This window comes from Astyanax mexicanus, chromosome 21 (genome assembly GCF_023375975.1).
Source record: "Astyanax mexicanus isolate ESR-SI-001 chromosome 21, AstMex3_surface, whole genome shotgun sequence".
In the NCBI taxonomy this organism is placed as follows: domain Eukaryota; kingdom Metazoa; phylum Chordata; class Actinopteri; order Characiformes; family Acestrorhamphidae; genus Astyanax; species Astyanax mexicanus.
Genome location: NC_064428.1, coordinates 34,168,848 through 34,194,415, shown reverse-complemented (window position 1 = coordinate 34,194,415; position 25,568 = coordinate 34,168,848). Strand labels below are relative to the sequence as shown.

General features: G+C 37.0%; 2 protein-coding genes across 4 annotated transcripts; one reads left to right on the top strand and one right to left on the bottom strand.

Moving 5' to 3' along the window:
- Positions 1-701: 701 nt before the first annotated feature.
- psen2 (presenilin 2) lies at positions 702-19,095 on the top strand. 2 transcript variants are annotated; one of them, XM_049469240.1, is made up of 11 exons: positions 702-807; positions 3,195-3,357; positions 6,398-6,630; positions 7,218-7,359; positions 9,037-9,104; positions 12,220-12,440; positions 13,405-13,503; positions 14,196-14,264; positions 14,369-14,488; positions 15,043-15,158; positions 16,540-19,095. In XM_049469240.1, the coding sequence occupies exons 2-11, from the start codon at positions 3,229-3,231 to the stop codon at positions 16,693-16,695; spliced, it is 1,353 nt and encodes a 450-aa protein (XP_049325197.1). In that variant the 5' UTR covers positions 702-807; positions 3,195-3,228; the 3' UTR covers positions 16,696-19,095. The 2 variants fall into 2 exon arrangements, with proteins under 2 accessions (XP_049325197.1, XP_049325198.1); XM_049469241.1 differs by having other exon boundaries at positions 774-863.
- Positions 19,096-19,837: 742 nt separating this feature from the next.
- Positions 19,838-25,507, bottom strand: dpy30 (dpy-30 histone methyltransferase complex regulatory subunit). Of its 2 annotated transcripts, XM_022674553.2 has the most exons (5): positions 25,406-25,507; positions 23,452-23,489; positions 23,293-23,340; positions 21,199-21,350; positions 19,838-20,084 (listed from the first exon to the last, which is right to left on the bottom strand). In XM_022674553.2, exons 1-5 carry the CDS (start codon positions 25,413-25,415, stop codon positions 20,012-20,014), a joined length of 321 nt encoding a protein of 106 aa, XP_022530274.1. In that variant the 5' UTR covers positions 25,416-25,507; the 3' UTR covers positions 19,838-20,011. The 2 variants fall into 2 exon arrangements, with proteins under 2 accessions (XP_022530274.1, XP_022530275.1); XM_022674554.2 differs by lacking the exon at positions 23,293-23,340 and having other exon boundaries at positions 25,406-25,502.
- Between the last annotated feature and the right edge of the window lie 61 nt (positions 25,508-25,568).

Sequence of the window (25,568 nt, the reverse complement as noted above, 5' to 3'; positions counted from 1 at the left end):
CAAAGTACTACATTTACAATATACGTCAAGTGTATTAAAAATTATTTAAAAAAAAAACACATATTTAAATCTACATACGTTTGCAGAAGTTATATGACAAAAAGCACTGAAAAGCACAGCCTAATGCTTTTATGTTGTGTTTAAATGTAGCTTAATTGCAACTGAAATATACTTAAGTTGCCATGAGTTGTTAAAAAATAGTACATTTAGTATGCATTTAGGTACATATTTATTTCATTTATTTGTTTTTATTATTTCCAAGTTCCATCTTTTTTTTACTGTTTACTACGTAATTCCCATGTCTCCCTTAGTTATTTACGTATTTTTAATATTAATCAACATTGTAGAAAAATAATTAAATAAATAAATAAAAAGAAAACAGAAATAAAAAAGGTATGTCCAAAGTTTTGTACTCTCTGTACACAGATCTCAGTGTGAATAATGTGTTAATTTGTTAAATATAATTGATATTGTTGAATTTGAACTCAATTCCATGTATTGAGTATTCTGGCTGTGTTACACTGACATCTAGCGGTAATCAGGTGCAGTTGCAGGTTATTTCTCCCACCTGTGTTTTATGAATGAATTTAAATCATAATATTCTTCTCTGATTAAAATCTGATTGATTCCTCCATGAGGGACGTATTTTATGTTGTTTATAAAATAAAATAAATATATAAATAAGTGACGCGGCTGGTCAGGTGACCCGCAGCGTGACGGCGGGGTGGATCAGCTGACCGGCGGCGCTTCCTGTTCTGGTGTTGTTCTCAGAGAGAGAGAGCGGATCACTCCTTCATACTGTTCACTGTAATTATTCCCTCTATTCTCTCTATTCACCGAGTTACTGCCCTTTATCGGCCGGGGTGAGGAGTGTGTGTTTGGCTGTAGTGTTTGGGTTCTGGGCTGTAGTCTGTGTGTAGTGTGTGTTGGGGCTGTAGTGTGAGTGGAGTGTGTTGGGGCTGTAGTCCAAAGACTGTAGTGTTGGGGCTGTAGTCCAAAGACTGTAGTGTTGGGGGTGTGTAGTGTTGGGGCTGTAGTCCAAAGACTGTATTGTTGGGGCTGTAGTCCAAAGACTGTAGTGTTGGGGCTGTAGTCCAAAGACTGTAGTGTTGGGGCTGTAGTCCAAAGACTGTAGTGTTGGGGCTGTAGTGTGTGGAGTGTGTGTTGGGGCTGTAGTGTGAGGAGTGTGTGTTGGGGCTGTATTGGGAGGAGTGTGTGTTGGGGCTGTATTGGGAGGAGTGTGCGTTGGGGCTGTAGTGTGAGGAGTGTGCGTTGGGGCTGTAGTGTGAGGAGTGTGCGTTGGGGCTGTAGTGTGAGGAGTGTGCGTTGGGGCTGTAGTGTGAGGAGTGTGTGTTGGGGCTGTAGTGTGTGGAGTGTGTGTTGGGGCTGTAGTGTGTGGAGTGTGTGTTGGGGCTGTAGTTTCTGAGGACTGTAGTGTTGGGGCTGTAGTGTGAGGAGTGTGTGTTGGGGCTGTAGTGCGAGGAGTGTGTGTGTTGGGGCTGTAGTGCGAGGAGTGTAGTGTTGGGGCTGTAGTGCGAGGAGTGTGTGTGTTGGGGCTGTAGTGCGAGGAGTGTGTAGTGTTTGAGGTCTGCGCTGTAGTGTTGGGGCTGTAGTGCGAGGAGTGTGTGTTGGGGCTGTAGTGCGAGGAGTGTGTGTGTTGGGGCTGTTGTCTTTGTGTAGTGTGTGTTGGGGCTGTTTGTGTGGAGTGTGTAGTGTGAGGAGTGTGTGTTGGGGCTGTAATGTTAGGAGTGTGTGTTGGGGCTGTAGTGTGAGGAGTGTGTGTTGGGGCTGTAGTGTGTGTTGGGGCTGTAGTGTTGGGGCTGTAGTGTGTGTTGGGGCTGTAGTGTGTGTTGGGGCGGTAGTGTTGGGGCGGTAGTGTTCGGGCTGTAGTGTGAGGAGTGTGTGTTGGGGCTGTGGTGTGAGGAGTGTGTGTTGGGGCTGTAGTGTGAGGAGTGTGTGTTGGGGCTGTAGTGTGAGGAGTGTGTGTTGGGGCTGTAGTGTGAGGAGTGTGTGTTGGGGCTGTGGTGTGAGGAGTGTGTGTTGGGGCTGTGGTGTGAGGAGTGTGTGTTGGGGCTGTAGTGTGAGGAGTGTGTGTTGGGGCTGTAGTGTGAGGAGTGTGTGTTGGGGCTGTAGTGTGAGGAGTGTGTGTTGGGGCTGTAGTGTGAGGAGTGTGTGTTGGGGCTGTAGTGTGAGGAGTGTGTGTTGGGGCGGTAGTGTGAGGAGTGTGTGTTGGGGCGGTAGTGTTGGGGCGGTAGTGTTGGGGCGGTAGTGTTGGGGCGGTAGTGTTGGGGCTGTAGTGTGAGGAGTGTGTGTTGGGGCGGTAGTGTTGGGGCGGTAGTGTTGGGGCGGTAGTGTTGGGGCTGTAGTGTGAGGAGTGTGTGTTGGGGCGGTAGTGTTGGGGCTGTAGTGTTGGGGCTGTAGTGTGAGGAGTGTGTGTTGGGGCGGTAGTGTTGGGGCTGTAGTGTTGGGGCGGTAGTGTTGGGGCGGTAGTGTTGGGGCTGTAGTGTTGGGGCTGTAGTGTGAGGAGTGTGTGTTGGGGCGGTAGTGTTGGGGCGGTAGTGTTGGGGCTGTAGTGTTGGGGCTGTAGTGTGAGGAGTGTGTGTTGGGGCGGTAGTGTTGGGGCGGTAGTGTTGGGGCTGTAGTGTTGGGGCTGTAGTGTTGGGGCTATAGTGTTGGGGCTGTAGTGTTGGGGCGGTAGTGTTGGGGCGGTAGTGTTGGGAGGTAGTGTTGGGGCTGTAGTGTGAGGAGTGTGTGTGTTGGGGCTGTAGTGTGAGGAGTGTGTGTTGGGGCGGTAGTGTTGGGGCGGTAGTGTTGGGGCTGTAGTGTTGGGGCTGTAGTGTTGGGGCGGTAGTGTTGGGGCTGTAGTGTGAGGAGTGTGTGTTGGGGCGGTAGTGTTGGGGCGGTAGTGTTGGGGCTGTAGTGTGAGGAGTGTGTGTTGGGGCGGTAGTGTTGGGGCGGTAGTGTTGGGGCGGTAGTGTTGGGGCTGTAGTGTTGGGGCTGTAGTGTGAGGAGTGTGTGTGTTGGGGCGGTAGTGTTGGGGCTGTAGTGTTGGGGCGGTAGTGTTGGGGCTGTAGTGTTGGGGAGGTAGTGCGAGATATTAATTCAGTGATATTAACGGACTCATATTGTTTATGTAATTTAATTGTATAGTGTTTAACTTTAGTTTGATGCTGTTTTATTGTGTTGTTTCTCAGCTGTGTATGATTAGTGCTCCACTCCGCTCTCTTCATGAACACCTCGGACAGTGAGGAGGACGCCTGTAACGAGCGCACGGCGCTGGTTCAGTCCGAGAGCCCGTCTCTGCCCTCCTACACCAGGCAAACTGACCCGCAGCACGGCACCACCGAGCCCAAACGGGTGAGTGAGGGGTGAACGAGGATTAGCACCAACTCACTATTAGTATACCTCAACCTGCAGAACCTCAGTGACCCCTTCTACTGCTACTGCTGGAGAAAAAAATCCTTATTTTAGAGGAAACACTGCAACATGAAAATTTTTGAATTATACAGCTCTGGAAAAAAATAAGAAACCACTTCAGTTGAATCAGTTACTCTCATTTTCCTATTTATAGGTAAAAGTTTGAGTAAAATGAACATTGTTGTTTTATTTTATAAACTATGGACAACATTTCTCCCAAATTCCAAATTTAGAGCATTTATTTGCAGAAAATGAGAAATGACTGAAATAACAAGCTTTCCTACCTCAAATAACGCTAAGAAAACAAGTTCATATTCATAAACTTTTAAGAGATCAGAAATCAATATTTGGTGGAATAACCCTGGTGGTTTTTAATCACAGTTTTTTTTTTCATGCATCTTGGCATCATGTTCTCCACCACCAGTCTTACACACTGCTTTTGGATAACTTTATGCTGCTTTACTCCTCCTGCAAAAATTCAAGCAGTTCAGTTTGGTGGTTTGATGGCTTGTGATCATCCATCTTCCTCTTGATTATATTCCAGAGGTTTTTTTTAGTTTGGTAAAATCAAAGAAATTCGTCATTTTTAAGTGCTCTCTTATATTTTTTTCCAAAGCTGTGTGTATATAGATACAAAGAACTGTACTGAACAGATTAAACAGAGAATTATTTGTTGTTAATCACCACAGTTACAGCACTCTCCAGAGATCACACCACACCAACAGCTGCTCACATGATGCAAGAGGATTCCTTTATAGTGCAGTCTGGACGTATTTATGGAAAAGGCTGAGCGTGAGAACATTGTGGGAGCTTGTAGTTTAGAGCTGGATCACTAAAGGCCTGCTGCTGCTGCTGAAGCTGCTGAATAAGGAGTTTGGAGTTTTTGACTGTGGAAGAAGAAAGAGGAATATAATGAATAATCTGCTGTATAACACTAAATATGCATTGCAGAGAATTTCATTTGCTAGCAAATACATTTTATGTCCATTTTTGCCATTTTACAAATTTGTAAATTTGTATAAATGTGTACAAATTTCAAAATTGAATGTACCAATAGAAATTAGGGGTGTCACGATTTCGATATTTAATCAAAACCGATCAAAATTATGTCATAGTCTCGAGCCTCAAAGTCAAAAAGAGGATCGACGATCCCTCCCTCTAAGCTTTGCAAATGGTGCAGCACACTGTAGCTCAAAGAGCAGCCCTTTCTCCAGAGAATGTGGACATTCTCGTCTTCTTAAAGAAAAACTTGAAAATATAAAAATAAAAGTTGTTTTGTCTAGCCTCAAATATGTTAATAGTTTTGGTACCTTAAGGAGCATCTTTCTCTCAGATAAAGTTAATAATATATCTTTATTAAAGAAAAAAACTTGTCATTCTCAGGGACCGAGTCTTATTTTTGATGTTTAACTGTTATAGTAGGATAGAGTTCAGTTTGTTAAGGCTCTAATTGTTCTATTATTTTGCACATGACTGTTCCTGTATTTTTTCGTTATTTATTTTGTTATGTTTGTTATGTTTGTTGTTTTAATAGTGCACACTGCTGCAACCAAAAAAAGCCACTAGATAGCATTACATATATATCTTAATTAAATTATTTAAATTTGACCATTAGTCCCTAATGTGGTGTATTACAGATCACTTGTATCACTTTGCATCACTTATATCAAGCCCACCTTTTAAAATAAGATATTGTAAATTAGATTAATCAAACCAATAACTGACCATAGACTAATCTAAAATCGTGACCCTAAAATCTGAAATAAAATCGAATCGAGGATTTAGAGAATCGTGACACTCGTGACTAATAGAAATGCTCAAAAACGTTAACGTTAAGTGTTTTTTAGTAATTTTCTCCAAGTTGGCTTTCCTACTCATGTAATAGACCTGTCCCCTTCTCCCAGACCAAGAGTCTCAGACTGCCTTCATTAAGTTTGTCCATTCAGTGTAATGCTACAAAAGTAAAAGTGCAGTTCATGTATTATATTACCAAGTTGTATTACAATCAAATTACAAATTACACTGGTAGGTTCATCTTCGTTTACTCTGTTCACCACTGAGACGAACTTAAGCTGCTACTGTTCAGTGTAACCCAGGGGCTGCTGCTTCCAGAGGGTCAGCACACACTGGTGACCATTTAAATAAGATTAAATTATGTTGTAAAACTTTTCAGAGTCTTTTTAAAGTTGTGTAGTGTATAAACTGCATGCTGTAGCAACACAGAGTGGAGCGGTTTGTCTTTGGACTCTACAGTCCGCTCCACAGGCATTAAGCTCCTCAGCCTGCTGATCTTAACTCAGCTCTGGTGATTGTGGCCCTTGTGATCGTGGTCATATGAACTGGCTTTCAGATTTAGGAATAAAGAGAGCTAACTGTATGCTAGCTGCATGCTGAGTCTGAGAAATATATCATATTTATTAAATTATCCCTGTTTTTGTCTTAAAACTCTGGATTTAAAATAAATATCAGATTAATCACAAAGAAATTCTGTGATTAATTGCAATCAGTCAAACAGTCATAACGTTTTAAATAATGAATTCTGTGGGGATATAAAAATGTAACAATATAAGCAGAGGTTACACTAGCTGTTGCATTTAAATAATGGAGGAAATAATAGAATTACAGTATATTGGGGGAAAAAAACGTGATTGAAAGTTGTTCTGTTTTGCCATTGAAACCTATGGGGATGGGTGGGGTTACACAGCTTTCTGCAACCGAACAGCAGGTGGCGCCCGACCTGTGGTGGCTTCACTTTTGAGAGACGATGCTCTGTCCAGCTATACGCAGTCTATGGAGGAAATAAAGTCTAGCTCCATATTCCACCTTTAACAATGTTAAAAGGAAGAAGAAAGAACTAAAAAAATCGACCTTCTGAACTCAGCATTAGTAAAAAAAAAAATATATATATATGTATTTACGACACTAAATACCACAAAAAATATTAATATGGCACCAATTTTTTTTTTTTTAATCTTCTTAGCGACGGCATGCTAACTCCGACACGGAGGCGGGACACGCTGCCCGCGGGGGCGTCGCAGCACCAAGAGAGCGAGACTCGGGCCCCGTCCCTGACGGCGAGGACGAGGAGCTGACGGTGAAATACGGAGCCAAACACGTCATCATGCTCTTCGTACCCGTCACGCTGTGTATGGTGGTCGTCGTGGCGACGATCAAATCCGTCAGCTTCTACACCGAGAAAAATGGCCAGCAACTGTAAGTTCCTGTTTTAGTTAAAGCAGCAGTTCTTAAGATTTTCTCTTTTAGATTGAAAGCAGTAAACAGTGTTTCTGAGTGGGGAGGAGACGAAATATTATAATAAAATATTATAATAGCATCAGTTTGATTCTGCTACCAGTGCTGATCCACATCACCCTAGGAGTGATGTGGGAAAAGAGCGCCATCTACTGTACCCACCCAGAGAGAACAAGGTAAATTGTGCTCTCTCAGGGCTCCGGCAGCTGATGGCAAGCTACATGACCTGGATTCGAACCAGCGATCTCCCAATCATAGTGGCAGCGCTTTAGATCGTTGGGTCACTCGAAGCCCAACAGTGCATGTTTTAAATGCACTTTTCAGCATGCTTGGTGCAGTTACGCACTCTCTTTAAAAACCAAAATACATTTTAATGTTATTTACTTTGTAGGTGCATTTGTTATAATAAATGATAAAATTATACACCGTTTTTTACACTTTTGCTGTAGCTATGTTAATTATATTTAATTATATTAAAGTCGTGTAAGTATTGATTATTGTTCCTTTTGCTCTTGCCGTAATTAAACCTTGTTTTTTATATATAACAGGATCTACACTCCCTTCACGGAGGACACGAACTCTGTGGGCCAGAGGTTGTTGAACTCTGTGCTCAACACCATCATCATGATCAGCGTGATCGTGGTCATGACCATATTTTTGGTCGTGTTGTACAAATATCGCTGCTATAAGGTAAAATAGAAAACATCTTACAAATGTCTATTTAGAGTAGTTAACATTAAGATAACATCTAGCTTGCACAATGTGAAATAAACATCTGGCTAATGTCTATTTAGAGAAGATAGCATCTAGTTTACACAAGGTGAAATAAACATCTGGCTAATGTCTATTTAGAGAAGATAGCATCTAGCTTACACAAGGTGAAATAAACATCTGTCTAATGTCTATTTAGAGAAGATAGCATCTAGTTTACACAAGGTGAAATAAACATCTGGCTAATGTCTATTTAGAGAAGATAGCATCTAGCTTAAACAAGGTGAAATAAACATCTGTCTAATGTCTATTTAGAGAAGATAGCATCTAGTTTACACAAGGTGAAATAAACATCTGGCTAATGTCTATTTAGAGAAGATAGCATCTAGCTTACACAAGGTGAAACAGCAAGCATCTTGCTAACACCTATTAGAGTGCTTAACATTTAGATAGTATCAAGCTAGGACAGTTAACATCTAGATAACGTGTAATTTAAATAGTTAACATCTAGCTAGAGTAGATAACATCTAGCTTGCACAAGGTGAAACCGCAAACATCTGGCTAACGTATATTTAGAGTAGGTAACATCTAGCTCACACAGGCTGAAATAGCAAATATTTATTTAGATTAGATGTTGTTTACCTAACATCTATTTAAAGTAGTTAACATTTAGAAAGCATCCAGCAGCAGTAGTTAACATCTGGATAACATCTAAGTAGAGTAGTTAACATCTAGATAACATCTAGCTAGCACAAGGTGTAATCACAGACTTCTAGCTAACATCTATTTAGTGTAGTTAACATCTAGATAACATCTAGCTAGAGCAGTTAACATCTAGATAACATATAGCTAGAGCAGTTAATATCTAGATACAATCTAGCTAGAGCTGTTAACATCTAGAAAACATCTAGCTAGAACAGTTAACATCTAGATAACATCTAGCTAGAGCAGTTAACATCTAGATAACATCTAGCTAGAGCAGTTAACATCTAGATAACATCTAGCTAGAGCAGTTAACATCTAGAAAACATCTAGCTAGAGCAGTTAACATCTAGCTAGAGCAGTTAACATCTAGATAACATCTAGCTAGAGTAGATAACTTCTAGCTTATAAAGGTGAAATAGCAAACATCTTGCTAACATCTATTTAGAGTAGTTAACATTTAGATAGCATCTAGCGGGAGAGGTTAACATCTAGATAACATCTAGCTTGAACAAGGAGAAATAGCAAACATTTAACATCTATTTTGAGTAGTTAACATCTAGACAATATTGTCTATAAACAGGTTAAAATTAGCAGGTGTTTTGTGAATTTGGAAATCAAACATTTGATTAGATCTGACTAACATCTATTTAGAGTAGTTAACATTTAGCTAGCATCTTGATATAGTAGTTAGCATCTAGATAACATCTATCCAGAGTAGATACCATTTAGCTTACCGTACTCAAAGTGAAATTGCAAACATCTAATTAACATCTATTTAGAGTAGTTAACATCTAGAAAACATCTTTAAGAAGTATTTAAAATCAGGGGGTGTTTTGTGATCTCAGAAATCAGATGTTTGATTAGATGTGTGCAGTGTGTGCAGTGTGTGTGAAAGTGAAAGGCTGAGCTCAGGCTGTGTGTGTGTGTGTGTGTGTGTGTTTTGTTGTGCAGTTTATTCACGGCTGGCTGATCCTGTCCTCCCTCATGCTGCTGTTCTGGTTCAGCTACATGTATCTGGGGTAAGTCCCGCCCTGCTCTGTGGGTGCTGGTGATAATAGTGATAATAATAGTGATAATACAGTAGCGTGCATATTGATTACCTGTGCTGCTGTAGTTACCTGCTGGGCTTTAGGTGTAATATAACAGGAAATGCTTTGGTTGAGGATTAGAGTTTCAGAGGAACGTTAAAGAGGATGTGGTTCAGGGTTTGATCCTAAAAGAGATGCAGTTTTCACTTATTAACCCTTAAGACCCCCTGAAATCTTTATTTGATGATATTTTACTGTATTGTTAGAGCTGGACAATAATTCAATATCGATATTTATCACAAAAATCAGTGATTTATTCAGCTCAGAAAAATATTAGTACCATTAGCCATTGTGGCTAATCTGCTATTGTGGGCTTCATAATAAATGCCCCCAGGTCAGATTGTATACTCATACTTGTATAACATATATAATTATAGAATATTTTAGGAGTTAATATTAAAAAATAACATCTAGCTAGAATAGTTAACATACAGATAATGTATAGGGTAGTTAACGTCTAAATAACTTTAGCTAGAGTAGTTAACAGCTGTATAACATTAGCTAGAGTAAATAAAAATCTAGATAACATTTGCTAGAGTAGATAACATCTAGATAACATTAGCTAAAGTAGTAACATCTATATAACACTATCTAGAGTAGTTAACATCTATATAACATTAGCTAGAGTAGTTAATATCTACATAACACTATCTAGAGTAGTTAACATCTATATAACATAAGCTAGAGTAGTTAACATCTATATAACATTAGCTAGAGTAGTTAACATCTATATAACATTAGCTAGAGTAGTTAATATCTACATAACATTATCTAGAGTAGTTAACATCTATATAACATTAGCTAAAGTAGTAACATCTAGATAACATTAGCTAAAGCAGTAACATCTAGATAACATTAGCTAAAGTAGTAACATCTATATAACATAAGCTAGAGTAGTTAACATCTATATAACATTAGCTAGAGTAGTTAACATCTATATAACATTAGCTAGAGTAGTTAATATCTATATAACTTTAGCTAGAGTAGTTAACATCTATATAACATTAGCTAGAGTAGTTAATATCTATATAACTTTAGCTAGAGTAGTTAATATCTATATAACTTTAGCTAGAGTAGTTAATATCTATATAACATTAGCTAGAGTAGTTAATATCTATATAACTTTAGCTAGAGTAGTTAATATCTATATAACTTTAGCTAGAGTAGTTAACCTCTACATAACGTTAGCTAGAGTAGATAACATCTACAGTAGTTTTCTTAAAACATTAGCTAAAGTAGTAACAACTTTATAACATTATCTAGAGTTAACATCTAGCTAATATCTAGAGTAGTTAACATCTACATAAGATTAGCTAGAGTGGATCACATCTATATAACATCTTGCTAGAATAATTAACATCTGTGTAAAATCTATATAACATCTAGCTAGAATAGTTAACAGATAATGGTAAGAGTAGCTAGAGAAGAGAACATCTACATAACGTTAGCTAGAGTAGTTAACATCTATATAACATCTAGCTAGTATAACTAAAATCTACAAAACTTCTAGCGAGAATAGTTAACATCTAGATAACATTAGCTAGAGTAGTTAACATCTACATAACATTATCTAGAGGAGATAACATCTATATAACATCTAGCTAGTATAATTAAAATCTACAAAACATCTAGCTAGAATGGTTAACATCTAGATGACATTAGCTAAAGTAGTAACATCTAAATAACATTATCTAGAGTAGATAACATCTATATAACATCTAGCTAGTATAATTAAAATCTACAAAACTTCTAGCGAGAATAGTTAACATCTTGATAACATTAGCTAAAGTAGTAACATCTACATAACATTATCTAGAGGAGATAACATCTATATAACATCTAGCTAGTATAATTAAAATCTACAAAACATCTAGCTAGAATGGTTAACATCTAGATGACATTAGCTAAAGTAGTAACATCTAAATAACATTATCTAGAGTAGATAACATCTATATAACATCTAGCTAGTATAATTAAAATCTACAAAACTTCTAGCGAGAATAGTTAACATCTAGATAACATTAGCTAGAGTAGTTAACATCTACATAACATTATCTAGAGGAGATAACATCTATATAACATCTAGCTAGTATAATTAAAATCTACAAAACTTCTATGGAGAATAGTTAACATCTAGATAACATTAGCTAAAGTAGTAACATCTAAATAACATTATCTAGAGTAGATAACATCTATATAACATCTAGCTATTATAATTAAAATCTACAAAACTTCTAGCGAGAATGGTTAACATCTAGATGACATTAGCTAAAGTAGTAACATCTAAATAACATTATCTAGAGTAGATAACACCTATATAACATCTAGCTAGTATAATTAAAATCTACAAAACTTCTAGCGAGAATAGTTAACATCTAGATAACATTAGCTAGAGTAGTTAACATCTACTTAACATTATCTAGAGGAGATAACATCTATATAACATCTAGCTAGTATAATTAAAATCTACAAAACTTCTAGCGAGAATAGTTAACATCTAGATAACATTAGCTAAAGTAGTAACATCTACATAACATTATCTAGAGTAGTCAACATTACATTAGCTAGAGAAGTTAACATCTACATAGCCTTAGCTTGAGTAGATAACATCTAGCTTCATAATAAAAGTCCCTAGGCCAGCTTGTATACTTATATACTGATAACAACAAAGAACAATCCAATGCTTTAAAATTTATTGGGCTTTTTTAATTTTAGGTTATTTAAAAACTAAAATATGCTCAGATTTTTCAATTCTGTTAATATTTGCATCTCCTTAAGCGTTGCAAACAATTATAGTATATTCTGTTACTACAGAGCAACATATTTCAGCTATTAATTCATGAGTATAGTTACTCTTAAAAAGATATTTGAGTAGTCAGTGAACATCTGACACTTCTTTCTCATTTTAGGTGAATAAAGGTTCATACTATAAAAAGGAAAAACTATAATAAATAATATACTTTTTTGAAAGCATATTAAGGATATCATAATCAGATATTAATAGTGTGTATTATATAAACGTGTGTATAAATGTGTGTCCCCTCAGGGAGGTGTTTAAGACGTATAACGTGGCGATGGATTACCCGACGGTGGCGATGATTATCTGGAATTTCGGGGCGGTGGGGATGATCTGTATCCACTGGAAGGGTCCTCTACAGCTGCAGCAGGCTTACCTCATCGTCATCAGCGCTCTGATGGCCCTCGTCTTCATCAAATACCTGCCCGAGTGGTCCGCCTGGGTCATCCTCGGAGCCATCTCTGTCTACGGTGCGTCTGGAGCAAATTTATTAGTCGTCTAATAAATTTTAAGATGACTAAGTGGCATTAATATAATGATAATTTTATATCATAGCAAAGAGATTACACCTTTTTAAAGACAATAAACTTTGGATTATCTAAACTTTTTTTCACCTGCAGCAGCCCACACAGTTCCAGTTCGCGAACCAAATTTTGAACCGTTCGTCTCATTTCCACCAGAAAAACATAGCCTTAGTTTGAGTAGATAACATCTAACTTCATAATAAAAGTCCCCAGGCCAGCTTGTATACTTATACCAATAACAACAAAGAATAATCCAATGCTTTAAAATTTATTGGGCTTTTTTATCTTAAGTTATTTTAAATTTAAAACTCAAACCCAAACCCAGGTTCTTAGAAGCCTGAAAAGAACCAGATCCAGAACCAGTGTTCTTTTAGTTGTAAAAGGGCAAATAGATGTCCTATATTCTATATTTTGTATTGTATTAAACAAAGAGTAATCTATTTTAAGTGTTTTTTTTTTTCTTTTTATTTTATTGTTGATGATTATGAAGCTTACAGCCAATGAAAACCCAAAAATCAGTGTCTCAGAAAATAAGAATATTATATTATAGATTAAAGTTCTGTATACTTTTTATTCTGAAGGTTTCTGTGGTTTTAACTGGAAACTGGGTGTTATATTCTCATTCCTGTGTGTGTGTGTGTGTGTGTGTGTGTGTGTCATTGCTTCCTCTTTCCAGTTTGTGGAGTTGCTTCTCGTTAGTAGTGAGTTTAAAAAAGCCTGTTGAGGATGATTAAGTGATATTAGTCACCTAAATGTGTTATAAAGTGCTTATCTCTCACACTTTCTATGTTAAATGTCATGCAATTTTATACACCACATTCTGCAGTGTCTTCTCAATGGAAAATTCAGTTAATATCAGCTGTAATTTGTAGTATTATTATTGTTTTATTATTTATTATCTCCTCTGCAGATCTGATAGCTGTGCTGTGTCCTAAGGGTCCTCTGAGGATGCTGGTGGAAACTGCGCAGGAGAGGAACGAGCCCATCTTCCCTGCACTCATCTACTCCTGTAAATCTGCTCACCCTTCATCTGTTCACACACACACACACACACACACACACAGACTTCTGTAGAAGTTCGTCTCCATAAGTGTTTTTCACTGCAATGCAATGTTTACACATTTAGTGATGGAAGAAAAATGAAATTGTAAAAATATGTTTTTTGCAATATTTTGACACACAGTTACAATTCACTAAAGATGCAACAAAAAATCAATTAAATTTAATTAATCAAATATCCAGCAGACAAATCAACAAAGCCCACTAAATTTACCTCAGTAGTGCCTCAGAAGTTACCATTTACTACTATCCTAGTCCTATACAGCTAGTTTCCCTGAACTGGAAAACAGCCAGTTTCAGCCGTGCATGCAAAGTGTTTTAAATTTTAGCAAATAAAGCATTAAAAAATAACTTAAACTTGCTGTTTTTTGTGGGGAGAAGTTTAGGCCTAACTAAAGTTAGAGAAAACACTGCATTTTGACTAACTATAAATTAATCTAAAAAAAAATCGAATTAGTTTAAAACCAATAAATCAGTGATTGCCAAATATTTAGTGCATCACTAAAAACTGATATCTTAATACAATACAGTCCAATAAAAATGCATTACAATAAAATTACAATACAATAACATATTGTTCTCTCTCTCTCTCTCTCTCTCTCTCTCTCTCTCTCTCTCTCTCTCTCTCTCTCTCTCTCTCAGCTACTATGATTTGGATGGTGGGAATGGCTAATCCATCTCAAGCCTCAGACTCAGCTGACCGAAGTGCAGGTCTGTGTACTAAAATTCTGTAAAAGCTCTAGATAGTAATGATTTTACTTTAACTCTTTATCTCAGGTATTTATAGTATTTAACATGATTTATTGTGCTTTCAGATGAGGAGGTGCGTCACAGTGAAGATGTAATTTTGGAAAGGGAAGAGGCGGAGCCTGAGGTTCAGATGCATCGCGGGCAGAACAGAAGTTACTCAGCAGAAGAAGAGCTGGAGGAAGACAGTAAGTGATTTTTATTTGCTATAAACTTAGTATGTACGGTATGTCTAAGGGTGAGTTTTCAGTGAAGTTTCTCCAGCACTAAGGCTGGGTGCAGCAGCATTAGCATTAGCCGCTAACCACAGCACTAGGAGGATGTAAATTCTGCCCAATAGCGCTACACTGAGGAACTATTAGTGGTCCGGTAACCCAGGGCGCTATCAGCTATATTAGGTCAGTTGCATTTATTGGTCTTAAAATGACAATAATATTGTTTATTACAATACTTTATTCTCAACACAAATAGTCTTATTGTCCCAGGCCTAAATACTGGAATTTATAAGGTCATTGTAGTTTAGTACTGCCGTGCATCGCTGTGCAGTGTTTGCACCAATGTGTGAACCTCAGGTAATAAAAACACTTAAAAACACTTCTGTACGGGCAGTGTAGAACCCAATAATAAACACTGAATATCTAAAATCTATAAGTTTTGGCTTGATAATTTGATCACTTTTCTGAGGTTTATGGGTTTTCTGAATGCTGCTCTGTAACCTATAACCTGATCTCTGTTTCTGTAGGAGGAGTGAAGCTGGGTCTGGGAGACTTCATCTTCTACAGTGTTCTGGTGGGGAAGGCGGCGGCGACTGGAGGAGACTGGAACACAACGCTGGCCTGTTTCGTGGCCATTCTTATTGTGAGTGTGATTATTACCCTGAGGCCTGGGCTGATGTGCTGCACCTGAGTACTGAAAGTCTCAGTTACACTGATCCAGAATGTGCTCCCGATAATATGTCCCAGAAATAATTATAATAATAATAAACAATATTATTGTCAATTTATTATCATTTAATGCCATTTAATTAAAGTAGTGGGGTCAATCGATTTATTATATTACTATATAATAATTAATCACAGCAGACTTTCTTCTCCTTAAGACTAAGCTTTTTAAAATGTTGCTTTGAATGTAAATCAATGCGTCTGTAGTGATGGGAGAAAATTATGTTAGCTATTTGCTAGCTAATGAGATGCACTTTTGTATGATACACTGAGCCATGATACATGGATATATTTAAAACATTAAACTGAGATATTGCAATGGTTATCATAATTTATATATATATACATATATATATATATATATATATATATATATATATATATATATATATATATATATATATATATATATATATGTATATATATATATGTATATATATTTATATTGTGTCTCAATTTTGCCAGTGATTTTTTTAAAATACCCTTCTGTTTGGAAAGTGCCTTGTAGTTCTAACACTTCACTATCCATACTCTTTTATCTCAGCAAGAATCGGGACAACCCTGGGCCCAAGTTTAACTGTTAAACATGGTGGAGGGGGTGTTAAATTGTATTAGTTTAGAACCTGGACTGTAGAGACTGTAGAGCGTTACTCCAATAAAAGCAGGACAAACTCGTTTTAAACCTTTCAGACCTAAATTATCTCCAGTGATGGGGGGGGGGGGGGGGGGGGAATGTAGCTAAGAATGTTATTTTCTGTCTACTGTAAAATCTATAAAGTAAATAAACCAATTAACTAAAATATTTAACAGTTTTGTTTTTTAAATTTCCATTTCATTGAAGCCTGTGTGACATATATTTTAAAAAGTGATTCTAAGTGTTTTAAATCACATTAAATTAGTAAAAAGTAGCTGTTGCTTTCCCTCAATGGCTCTATTATTACTGTTTTTCCAGTGGTGTTGCAGTGGGCGGGGCCAAAATAACTGTTTCATTGGTTTACTGTATAAACTTCTTCATTGGCAGGATCATGGTCTATTCTGATGGACTCAAGCTCTCAAATAGTGTTATGTGCTACAAAACATTTAAAAATAAAGAAGAGCACTGTATTTAGATGGAAAGGAAAGATCGTTAAACTGTTAAACATGGTGGTGGAGGTGTTAAGTTGTGTTAGTTGAGAAACTGGACTGTAGAGACTGTAGAGAGTTACTCTAATAAAAGCAGGATGAACTCTTTTTTCATTAGGCTGTTTTTGAAACCACTGCTCCATCTCTTTATCTTTTTTGTTGTTGTTCTCTATCAGGGACTGTGCCTGACACTGCTGTTACTGGCCATCTTTAAGAAGGCTCTGCCTGCGCTGCCAATCTCCATCACCTTCGGACTGGTCTTCTACTTCTCCACCGATAACCTGGTGCGGCCGTTCATGGACAACCTGGCAGCTCACCAGTACTACATCTGACCCAGGCTCCGGAGCGGTGTTCCGGACCGGTGTTCCGGAGGGAAGCTGCAGGAGCGCACCCCTGAGCGTGGTGTATTATTATTATATTACAGTGAGAATTATTCTAAATCGTCTTTATTTAATCCTGGTATCTGAGCTGGCCTCGAACTGACGCGGTGATGGTGCACCTGGAGAAGCTCACTGGCCTTACTGGTCAGAATGCCAGTTTAGCCCAGTTTGTTTTGCTGGTCAGATATGAAGGAGGAGCAATATCTGTGGTGGACGATCTGGAAACAGAACTTTAATAAGCAGCCAGAGGTTTAGAAGTTTGGGCACCATTGTTCAGAATGCATTGTGTTATTGATTATTTTTAAGTGTACCGTATTTTTCTGACTATAAAAAGCACCTATTATCCTTTAATTTTCCCAAAAATCCACAGTGCCCCTTAAAATCCAGTGCGCCTTATTTATGAATTTTACCTGTCTGGTTGTAAGGAGCAGTAAAGCCACTCTGTAAAATTAAGAGTAAAAAGGAGTTAGGCTGGCTAGCAATGCTAAACGGGGCTGGCTAGCAATGCTAAACAGGGCTGGCTAGCAATGCTAACTATGGCTAAGTACCATGGCTGGCAAGCGCTGCGAAAAGGGGCTGGCAAGCGCTGCTAAACGGGGCCGGCTTGCAATGCTAAATGGGACTGGCTAGCAATGCTATCCAGGGCTAAGTACCATGGCTGGCTAGAGCTGCTAACCGGCGCTGGCTAGCGTTGCTAACCGGGACTGGCAAGCGCTGCTAAACCAGGCTGGCTAGCGCTGCTCACTTTGATTTAGGCATCCTTGCTAGTGTCCGAAAACTATGGTAAATCCTTATTAATTTACTGAATAAAACACTTTAATCAAGCTGCGCACATTGCTGACACAGATGTGCACAGATCTGGAGCAGATAAACCTATATAACCCTACTGGCACAATGCCTAATGCCTTTATAGCTGTTTTCATCCAATAACTTTAGGAGTGAATGAGTTGCTTCATGTAACACTCCTGATTTTGAAAGATGCAGTAAATAAGCAGGTGTCCCAACACTTTTGTTCATGTTTAATCTTAAGATAGATACAGCAGATTAATACAAACCATGTTCTAAAATGTGCAGAAATGCCATATTCAAGTTTATGTTTACTAAGATTTTTTCTTTACTTCACACTACATGACTATTAACAAACAATGCCATCTGAACAGGGGCGTCCAAATGCATACGATTGTAAGGCCTGAAAATGATCCAAACGCATCAAATGTCCTTTAATAAATGTGCTGAACTAGGATGAGGTTTCTGGTGTTATTATGTAAAAAAAGGAAAAAATATTATATACAGCTCTGGAAATAAATGAGAGAGCACTTCAGTTTGTGAATCAGTTTCTCTTATTTTGCTATTTATAGGTTTATGTTTGAGTAAAATGAAAAAACATTGTTTTATTCTATAAACTACGGACAACATTTCTCCCAAATTCCACATAGAAATATTTTATTCATTTAGAGCATTTTTTGAAATGAGAAAAATGAGAAATGGCTGAAATAACAAAAAAGATGCAGAGCTTTCAGACCTCAAATAATGCAAAGAAAAAGAACAAATTTACATTCATAAAGTTTTAAGAGATCAGAAATCAATATTTGGTGATTAGCGCTAATTAGCTCAGCAGTGCTGCTGGAGTTTTTAAACACTGTTTAATCACTCACTGTCCTCCACTCTATTAGACCATTTTATGCTAAATCTGTGAATCTTACTATTATTAATAATTTGACAGTTAATATCACAAGAGGCCCGTTTTTTTTTTTTTGTACATTTTTTACAAACCTTTTTACAATGTTGTGTTTCAGCAATTTCATATGTAACATGATTTTTTTTAAAGCATGATTATATAATTAGTTGATTAGCCTTTGAATGAAGCCCTTGATTGTGCTTTATAATCTTTGAATTACATCAATCCTTTAATACTTTAATTTGAATATGAAGTCATGACATGCATCTAGTTCCAGTAAGATACTGACAAACCCCAGAGTAGCTATTATTATTATTTTTCCCTTCTGTTAGCTCTCTCAGATCTGTAATGAAGGAAACCTCTTGAGGAGAAAAGCATTAAGTGAAGGTGGGCGTGTCTTAAACGGATCTACTGTTGAAAGGACTTAAGAGTTTTTGCATACGAGAAAACAGTACGTGATCTTTTTACTGAAGAGGAAATAAATATATATATATATATATTTTATAAATTATGGTGTAAAATTTGAATTGATTTTGTATGGTCACATATATATAAAGTGAGTACGCCTCACTAGTTTGTTCGTCATGTATAACAACTTTAATGTTATGTAAGAAATTGTAAAATTGTGTAAAATTCAGTAAAACTGGACAATAAACTATACAACTGGAATTAAAGCATTTGTCATTTTAATGTTTATTATTTGTGTAAAGTCTTGTAATATTACTATATTATATTATCTATATATTATATCTTATTATATTATCATTCCACATGACTCACACACTAGAGACACTGGTTCTGGAGCTCTCAGCTTGTCCAGAAATGCATGTGTACAATGAAATTTGTACACTGCCTGGCCAAAAAAATAAATAAATAAAAAAGGAGCACCATTGGCATTGTTTCAATAAGCTTCTGCAACGTCACAAGATTTATTATTTATTTCAATCCAGTGTTGCTAGATGAATTTTTCACCAAGATCATTGATGATGGTAGAGTCTGACCACTGCACAAAGCAGCACTTCTCCATCCAGCACATCCCAAAGATTCTCAATGAGGTTAAGATCTGGCCTCTGTGGTGAACTCTCTCAATCCATGTGTGAAAATGATGATCTCATGCTCCCTGAACCCTGAACTCTTTCACAATTCCAGCCCCATGAATCCTGGCACTTTTATCTTGGAATATGGCCGTGCCATCAGGGAAGAATAAATCCATTGATGGAATAACCTGGTCTATATTCAGTATATTCAGGTAGTCAGCTGACCTCATTCTTTCAGCACATACTGTTGCTGAACCTAAACCTGCAGACCAACTGCAGCATCAACCATCAAACCCACATAATTTACTTACTGAAATCCATGGGGGAGACTTTATTTTAAGGCTTTGTATTTTATAATTATTAACAGATTAAACTTCACTCTGTTGAAACATTTTTATTTGTGTTTAAAAAACAAAACAAAAAAACAAACAAAAAATAAGTTCTAGCACATTGCAAACAGGTAAATAAGTGAGACACCATTAAGTTTCTACTGGAGACGAAGAAGATCTCGCACTGCCATGATTGGGGCCGCTGTGCCGATTCTGTCCTGATCTTAATTCCGATCCTCAAACTGCGATTTGTTCTTCAGGAGGAACGTCGCTAAAAACTCAATGGGATTTGGAGGCCTGTAGAAAAAGAAATGAGGAAAAACAGAAAAATCAAATTAATACAAAATAATATATTAGAGTCTGTGCTGTAAAACACTGCACTGACTTTAGACTTGATAATAAAACACAGTGGATCAACACCAGCAGATGACATGTCTCTCCAAACCATCACTGGTTGAAACTTCACACTAGACCTCAAGCAGTTTGGACTGTGTGTCTCTCCACTCTTCCTCCAGACTCTGATCCCTTGATTTACTTTAAATGAAATGTAAAATTTACTGATGATCAGTGATGGTTTGGAGAGACATGTCATCTGCTGGTGTTGATCCACTGTGTTTTATTATCAAGTCTAAAATCTTACAGCACTTCATGCTTCCCTCTGCTACTGACAACTTTTATGGAGATGCGGATTTCATTTTCCAGCAGGACTTGGCACACTGCCAAAAGTACCAATTGGTCTTATACAATATTACAATTGTCTGAGACACTGATTTTTTTTTTTTTTTATTGGCTGTAAGCCATAATCATCAATAATAAAATAAATAAACGCTTAAAATAGATCACTCTGTGTTTAAAACAAGTTTATCATATGGTGTCTATGTGATTTGACACTAGGGGTGTGGCATATTGTATAGTAGCAATAATAGCAGCAACATTTTTGAATATCATGACCGATATTTTACCTTGAAATATGGTGCTATATCACTCTGCCATATAATTTTTTTTTTTTAACTGTTTTTGGCAAAAGAAAAATTTACACTGTTCTAATTTCCCATTCTATATCTACTAGAGACAGATTATATCTGTCCAGTATCATTTATTTTACTTTAATCCTGGATATATGGAGATATTTGGAGTGCATTATTATTAGTACCATGACATTCTGGATCAATCTGGTAAAATTCGTGATTTTTTTAGGGGTGTGCCATATCATATGATATGCAATAATAAAATTAATTTTTCATTTTGTTGCAGTAGTGTAATCTTATTTTTTTTATCCAGTGTTCTGTCATATCACCAAAAGTTTTGCTATTGGGAAAATATAAAACCATGAAATATCATGATATTATTTTATGACCATATCGCCCACCCCTACCAGACACTCATCTCTTTCACTATCTCCTGTACTCACCGTTCCTTAGCCAGCACAGACAGTCCCTGCAGAAGAATTGGCACCACCGTCTGATCCAGATACGCTCGCGTGGGGAGGGTCTGTAGGGTCTGTAGATCCACCTTCTGTTTGGTGGATTTGTCTGCGTTGGTTTTCTCACTGTCCACTATTCTCTACAGACACGGGGAGAAGAAACCACAGACTTTAAACGTCAAACATTTTTTATTTTATCTGAAATATTAATATTAACAACTAACTTAGTGGCTAAATAAATAAAGTAATCATTTAATTATTACATATCTATATTACTAGGAAGAGAAAAACACAAATAAAACTTTCATACAGAAATGTGCTGGATTCACATCACTGTGTTAATTAAACACCTTCAAAGCAGCAGCTGGTTTAGTAAATCAATCAAAGCTTAAAGGAGAAACCTGGTGTGAAATTGACTTTTCATGTTGTAAAACATGATAAAGAGTACAAACCTTTGTTAAATAGCCTACCTCCGCTCTCCTGCAGCTTTCTAAACATTTCTGGACAATAAACTATACAACTGGAATTAAAGCATTTGTCATTTAATGTTTATTATTTGTGTAAAGTCTTGTAATATCACTATATTATATTATCTATATATTATATTATATCTTATTATATTATCATTCCACATGACTCACACACTAGAGACACTGGTTCTGGAGCTCTCAGCTTGTCCAGAAATGCATGTGTACAATGCAATTTGTACACTGCCTGGCCAAAAAAATAAATAAATAAAAAAGGAGCACCATTGGTATTGTTTCAATAAGCTTCTGTAACGTCACAAGATTTATTATTTATTTCAATCCAGTGTTGCTAGATTAATTTTTCACCAAGATCTTGCAGCAGCATTGATGATGGTAGAGTCTGACCACTGCACAAAGCAGCACTTCTCCATCCAGCACATCCCAAAGATTCTCAATGAGGTTAAGATCTGGACTCTGTGGTGAACTCTCTCTCAATCCATGTGTGAAAATGATGATCTCATGCTCCCTGAATCACTCTTTCATCACTATTCTAGCACCATGAATCCTGACATTGTTATCTTGGAATATGGCCGTGTTCATCAGGGAAGAATAAATCCATTGATGGAATAAGCTGGTCTATATTCAGTATATTCAGGTAGTCAGCTGACCTCATTCTTTCAGCACATACTGTTGCTGAACCTGCAGCTTTCTAAGATACAGCCATTTTATTCTGTTTGTACAAACAAGCTTTATAATGGATCATATGGGGCATATTTTGCCATATTTGCAGAGAAATAGTTTTTTTCCCACCGTTATTCAGCTCAAAGTAGCTCCACATCTCATTGCTAGAATCCGGAGAGCCCTGACATTTAAAAATGAGGCATTAAAACCCTAAAAAGTGCACAAAAACATTATTAAAAAAACAGCATTAGCTTCATCTCTAGGCGCCGCCATCTTATAGTAAAGTCATGATCAGTACATTGATAGCGGCATCCTGAGATGTAATAAGTGGTTTTTAATGCGTTTCTTGTGCACTTTTTGAGTTATTAATGCCTTGTTTTAAATGTCTGGGCTCTTCAGATTCTCCCAATGAGGTGTGGAGCTACTTTGAGCATGAAAAATAGTGTAAAAAGCAATTTATTGGGGCAAAATATGCTCTGAAGGGCTAAAAGCACAAAATTTCTAAATCTCAGAAAGCTGCAGGAGAGATGAGGTGGGCTAATTAACAAAGGTTAGTACTCGTTATGTTGTTTTTTTCTACACCCAAAGTAAATTTTACACCAGAATTCCTCTTTAATGTTGGTAAATCAGGTGAGCTGCTGCTGCTGCTGATGGAACTGAACACCTCCCCCCTGAGGCTCTGGCTGGGGAAGTGCAGGAGAAACCTGGAACTGAGCTTCGTTCTTCAGACTAGCTCACAGTTAGATCTTCAATACTTTATTCAGAATCTTCAGAATAAGACATTCTGAAGTTCTAATGGGATCTGCAGTTTTTTATCATTTTCACTGATTTATAATAAAATGTAATCAGGGGTGCCAAAACATTAGCTTACAACTGTAAGTCACAGAAAGTGTCTGACAGCTTTCCCCATAAAGTTCTCGCTTGTATCCAGTACCTGGATGTTTTCTGTGAGGCCATATTCTGCGTGAGGGTTTTCTGCAACCTAATGTACAGAAACAGCGAAGTCACAGAGTAATAATAAATCTACACATACTAATACAAACACACAGCTTTCCATTAGTGTAGACTGCAGTGCCAAAACCAAGTAACTCACGGGAGTGTGTCCCTCCATGCTCTCTCCCTCTGTGTGATCTGAATACACAAAACAAACAAAGAAAAAAGAATATTCAATTATTTTATTCAAAACTTAATTCTAAAGAGGGCTCTAATTATACATAAAATGCTTTATTTCACTGTAAGGACCCACATTTTCTCATTGGCAGATAGAATACAAACTAAACAAATATATTTATTTTTTTAAATAGCTTCAACACATTTAAATAAATCATTTGAACAGCTGGATTTTTTTTTTGGACCTGGACTACCCACACCCCTGTGTGTAACTATATAGGTTTAAATAGGATCTCCGGTGGATTTTGCATTCGACAGAGACTCTAAGAGTAGGTCAGTGTCTGAACTGCACTTAGCAAGGCATTATTACACATGTTGTACAGCAACATAAGACATAACATAAGTTATTATAACTGTTGTGTGTCTCATTCATTCATTCATTCATACTAAAGACTACAACTAGACAAAAAGAACTGATCAACTTAAATTGTAATTGTAAAATTGATGTAAAATTCCTCTTCAGTGCAGATGCTTATGAGGACTTGCTGCTTTTCACTTACGCTGTGAAGCTCCAGCTTACCTCAAATCACCATCTTTGTTCATGGGATTAATGTGGAGAACTACTTTTTTAAACTGTTTACAACGTAACATAACTACTACTACCCTGTCAGAATTTACCACTGAATTAATCAGCGAATATAAATATATTAATACCTCACTATTTGCACGATAAGAATCTCTCATTGGCTAATTTTTATTTATATATCACTTTTTGGCCATTTGCCAGCTTATATCTCTTCTCTGATCTCATTTAACAACAGTAATTATTATTATTAATGGACCACCTGTCAGGTACCGAGAGTTTTTACTGAACTGGGAAAATCTGCTTTTAGCTACAGAGCAGCTGAATTCACTACAGGAAAGGTTGAAGCTCAGCTCACTGGGCTTTTTAATTTGTTTTTATTCTGTTTTATTTATTTATTTATGACTATTTATTTTTTTATTTCTATGTTCGTAGTTCATTGTTATTCATTTTATCATTTCTCAACATACATACCTTTTTTCTTTATTTTTACTATTATCTTTTATTAACTTTCTATTTTTTTCTTATATATATATATATATATATATATATATATATATATATATATATATATATATATATATACACATGCATACATATTTTTTCATCTATATAAAATGATTTAAAATAACTCATTTATTATTAGCTTTTACTATTTGTTCCTTATTATTTCTAATTTCTTATAAAATGTTTTAAATCTTTTATACTGTAACTATTTTGGATTTACATTGTTAATGACTGTCATCCTCAAAAAAGTTAAAATAAAAGTTGATTGAATTTGATTGATTGATAATTCAATATGTGTCCCTTAACTGCCTTTAACATTAACCTACAATGTAGAAAATACATTAAATACAGAAGTAAAGTTTAAAGACACTGAATGAGAAGGTGTGTGTCCAAACTTTGCTCAAGGTTTAAACACACACCTGATCCACTGGCTCTATTAGAACCTGAGCCAACAGACAGTGGTGTGTTTTATAAGCAGGACAATAAGAACTGCGGGTCTGTAAGTACATAAACACTGATTAATAGCAGGATAACTCCGCTGTAATGAGCTGTAGCAGGTTTAATATTAATATGCTGGGTTTATAATAATGCAGTCCGGCTGCAGCAGCTGTTTCTCTATGGCGGGATCCACTCAGCTCAATTAGCTTAGCGCGCTAAACGCTGAGCTACCGGCCCTTCATCACCCCTCCGCCGCGGATTAAAGCCGCTAAAACCCGGGTTAAACCCGCTCCCGCAGGAGGTTAGGAGTCTCTAATATTTTCACAGCAGTATAAAACCCACACAGCCCCGAAAACCCGCGATTCAGCCCTAAAATAAATCAACCACAAAGAGGAGAGAGAGCGCTCACCGTCCGCCATGTTTGTTGTTGGTTTCTACGCAGCCGTTTCTACGCAGGCGCAGCGGAGCGCGTTCGAGAATCAGCGTAGCCTGCGCCAGAATTCAGCTGCGGATTTTAACCCTGTAAAAAAACGGCCCAAAATTAAACATTATATTTACATTTTAAAACGTTG

What these genes read in the sequence shown, in the direction of transcription:
- psen2 (XM_049469240.1), top strand. Translation starts at nt 3,229, where the DNA reads ATGAACACCTCGGACAGTGAGGAGGACGCCTGTAACGAGCGCACGGCG. An exon ending in AGAAGAGCTGGAGGAAGACA is followed by an intron (nt 14,489 to 15,042) that starts GTAAGTGATTTT and finishes CTGTTTCTGTAG; the next exon opens with GAGGAGTGAAGCTGGGTCTG. An exon ending in GTTTCGTGGCCATTCTTATT is followed by an intron (nt 15,159 to 16,539) that starts GTGAGTGTGATT and finishes GTTCTCTATCAG; the next exon opens with GGACTGTGCCTGACACTGCT.
- dpy30 (XM_022674553.2), bottom strand. An exon ending in GCCTCACAGAAAACATCCAG is followed by an intron (nt 21,351 to 23,292) that starts GTACTGGATACA and finishes CCGTGTCTGTAG; the next exon opens with AGAATAGTGGACAGTGAGAA. An exon ending in TCTGTGCTGGCTAAGGAACG is followed by an intron (nt 20,085 to 21,198) that starts GTGAGTACAGGA and finishes CTTTTTCTACAG; the next exon opens with GCCTCCAAATCCCATTGAGT.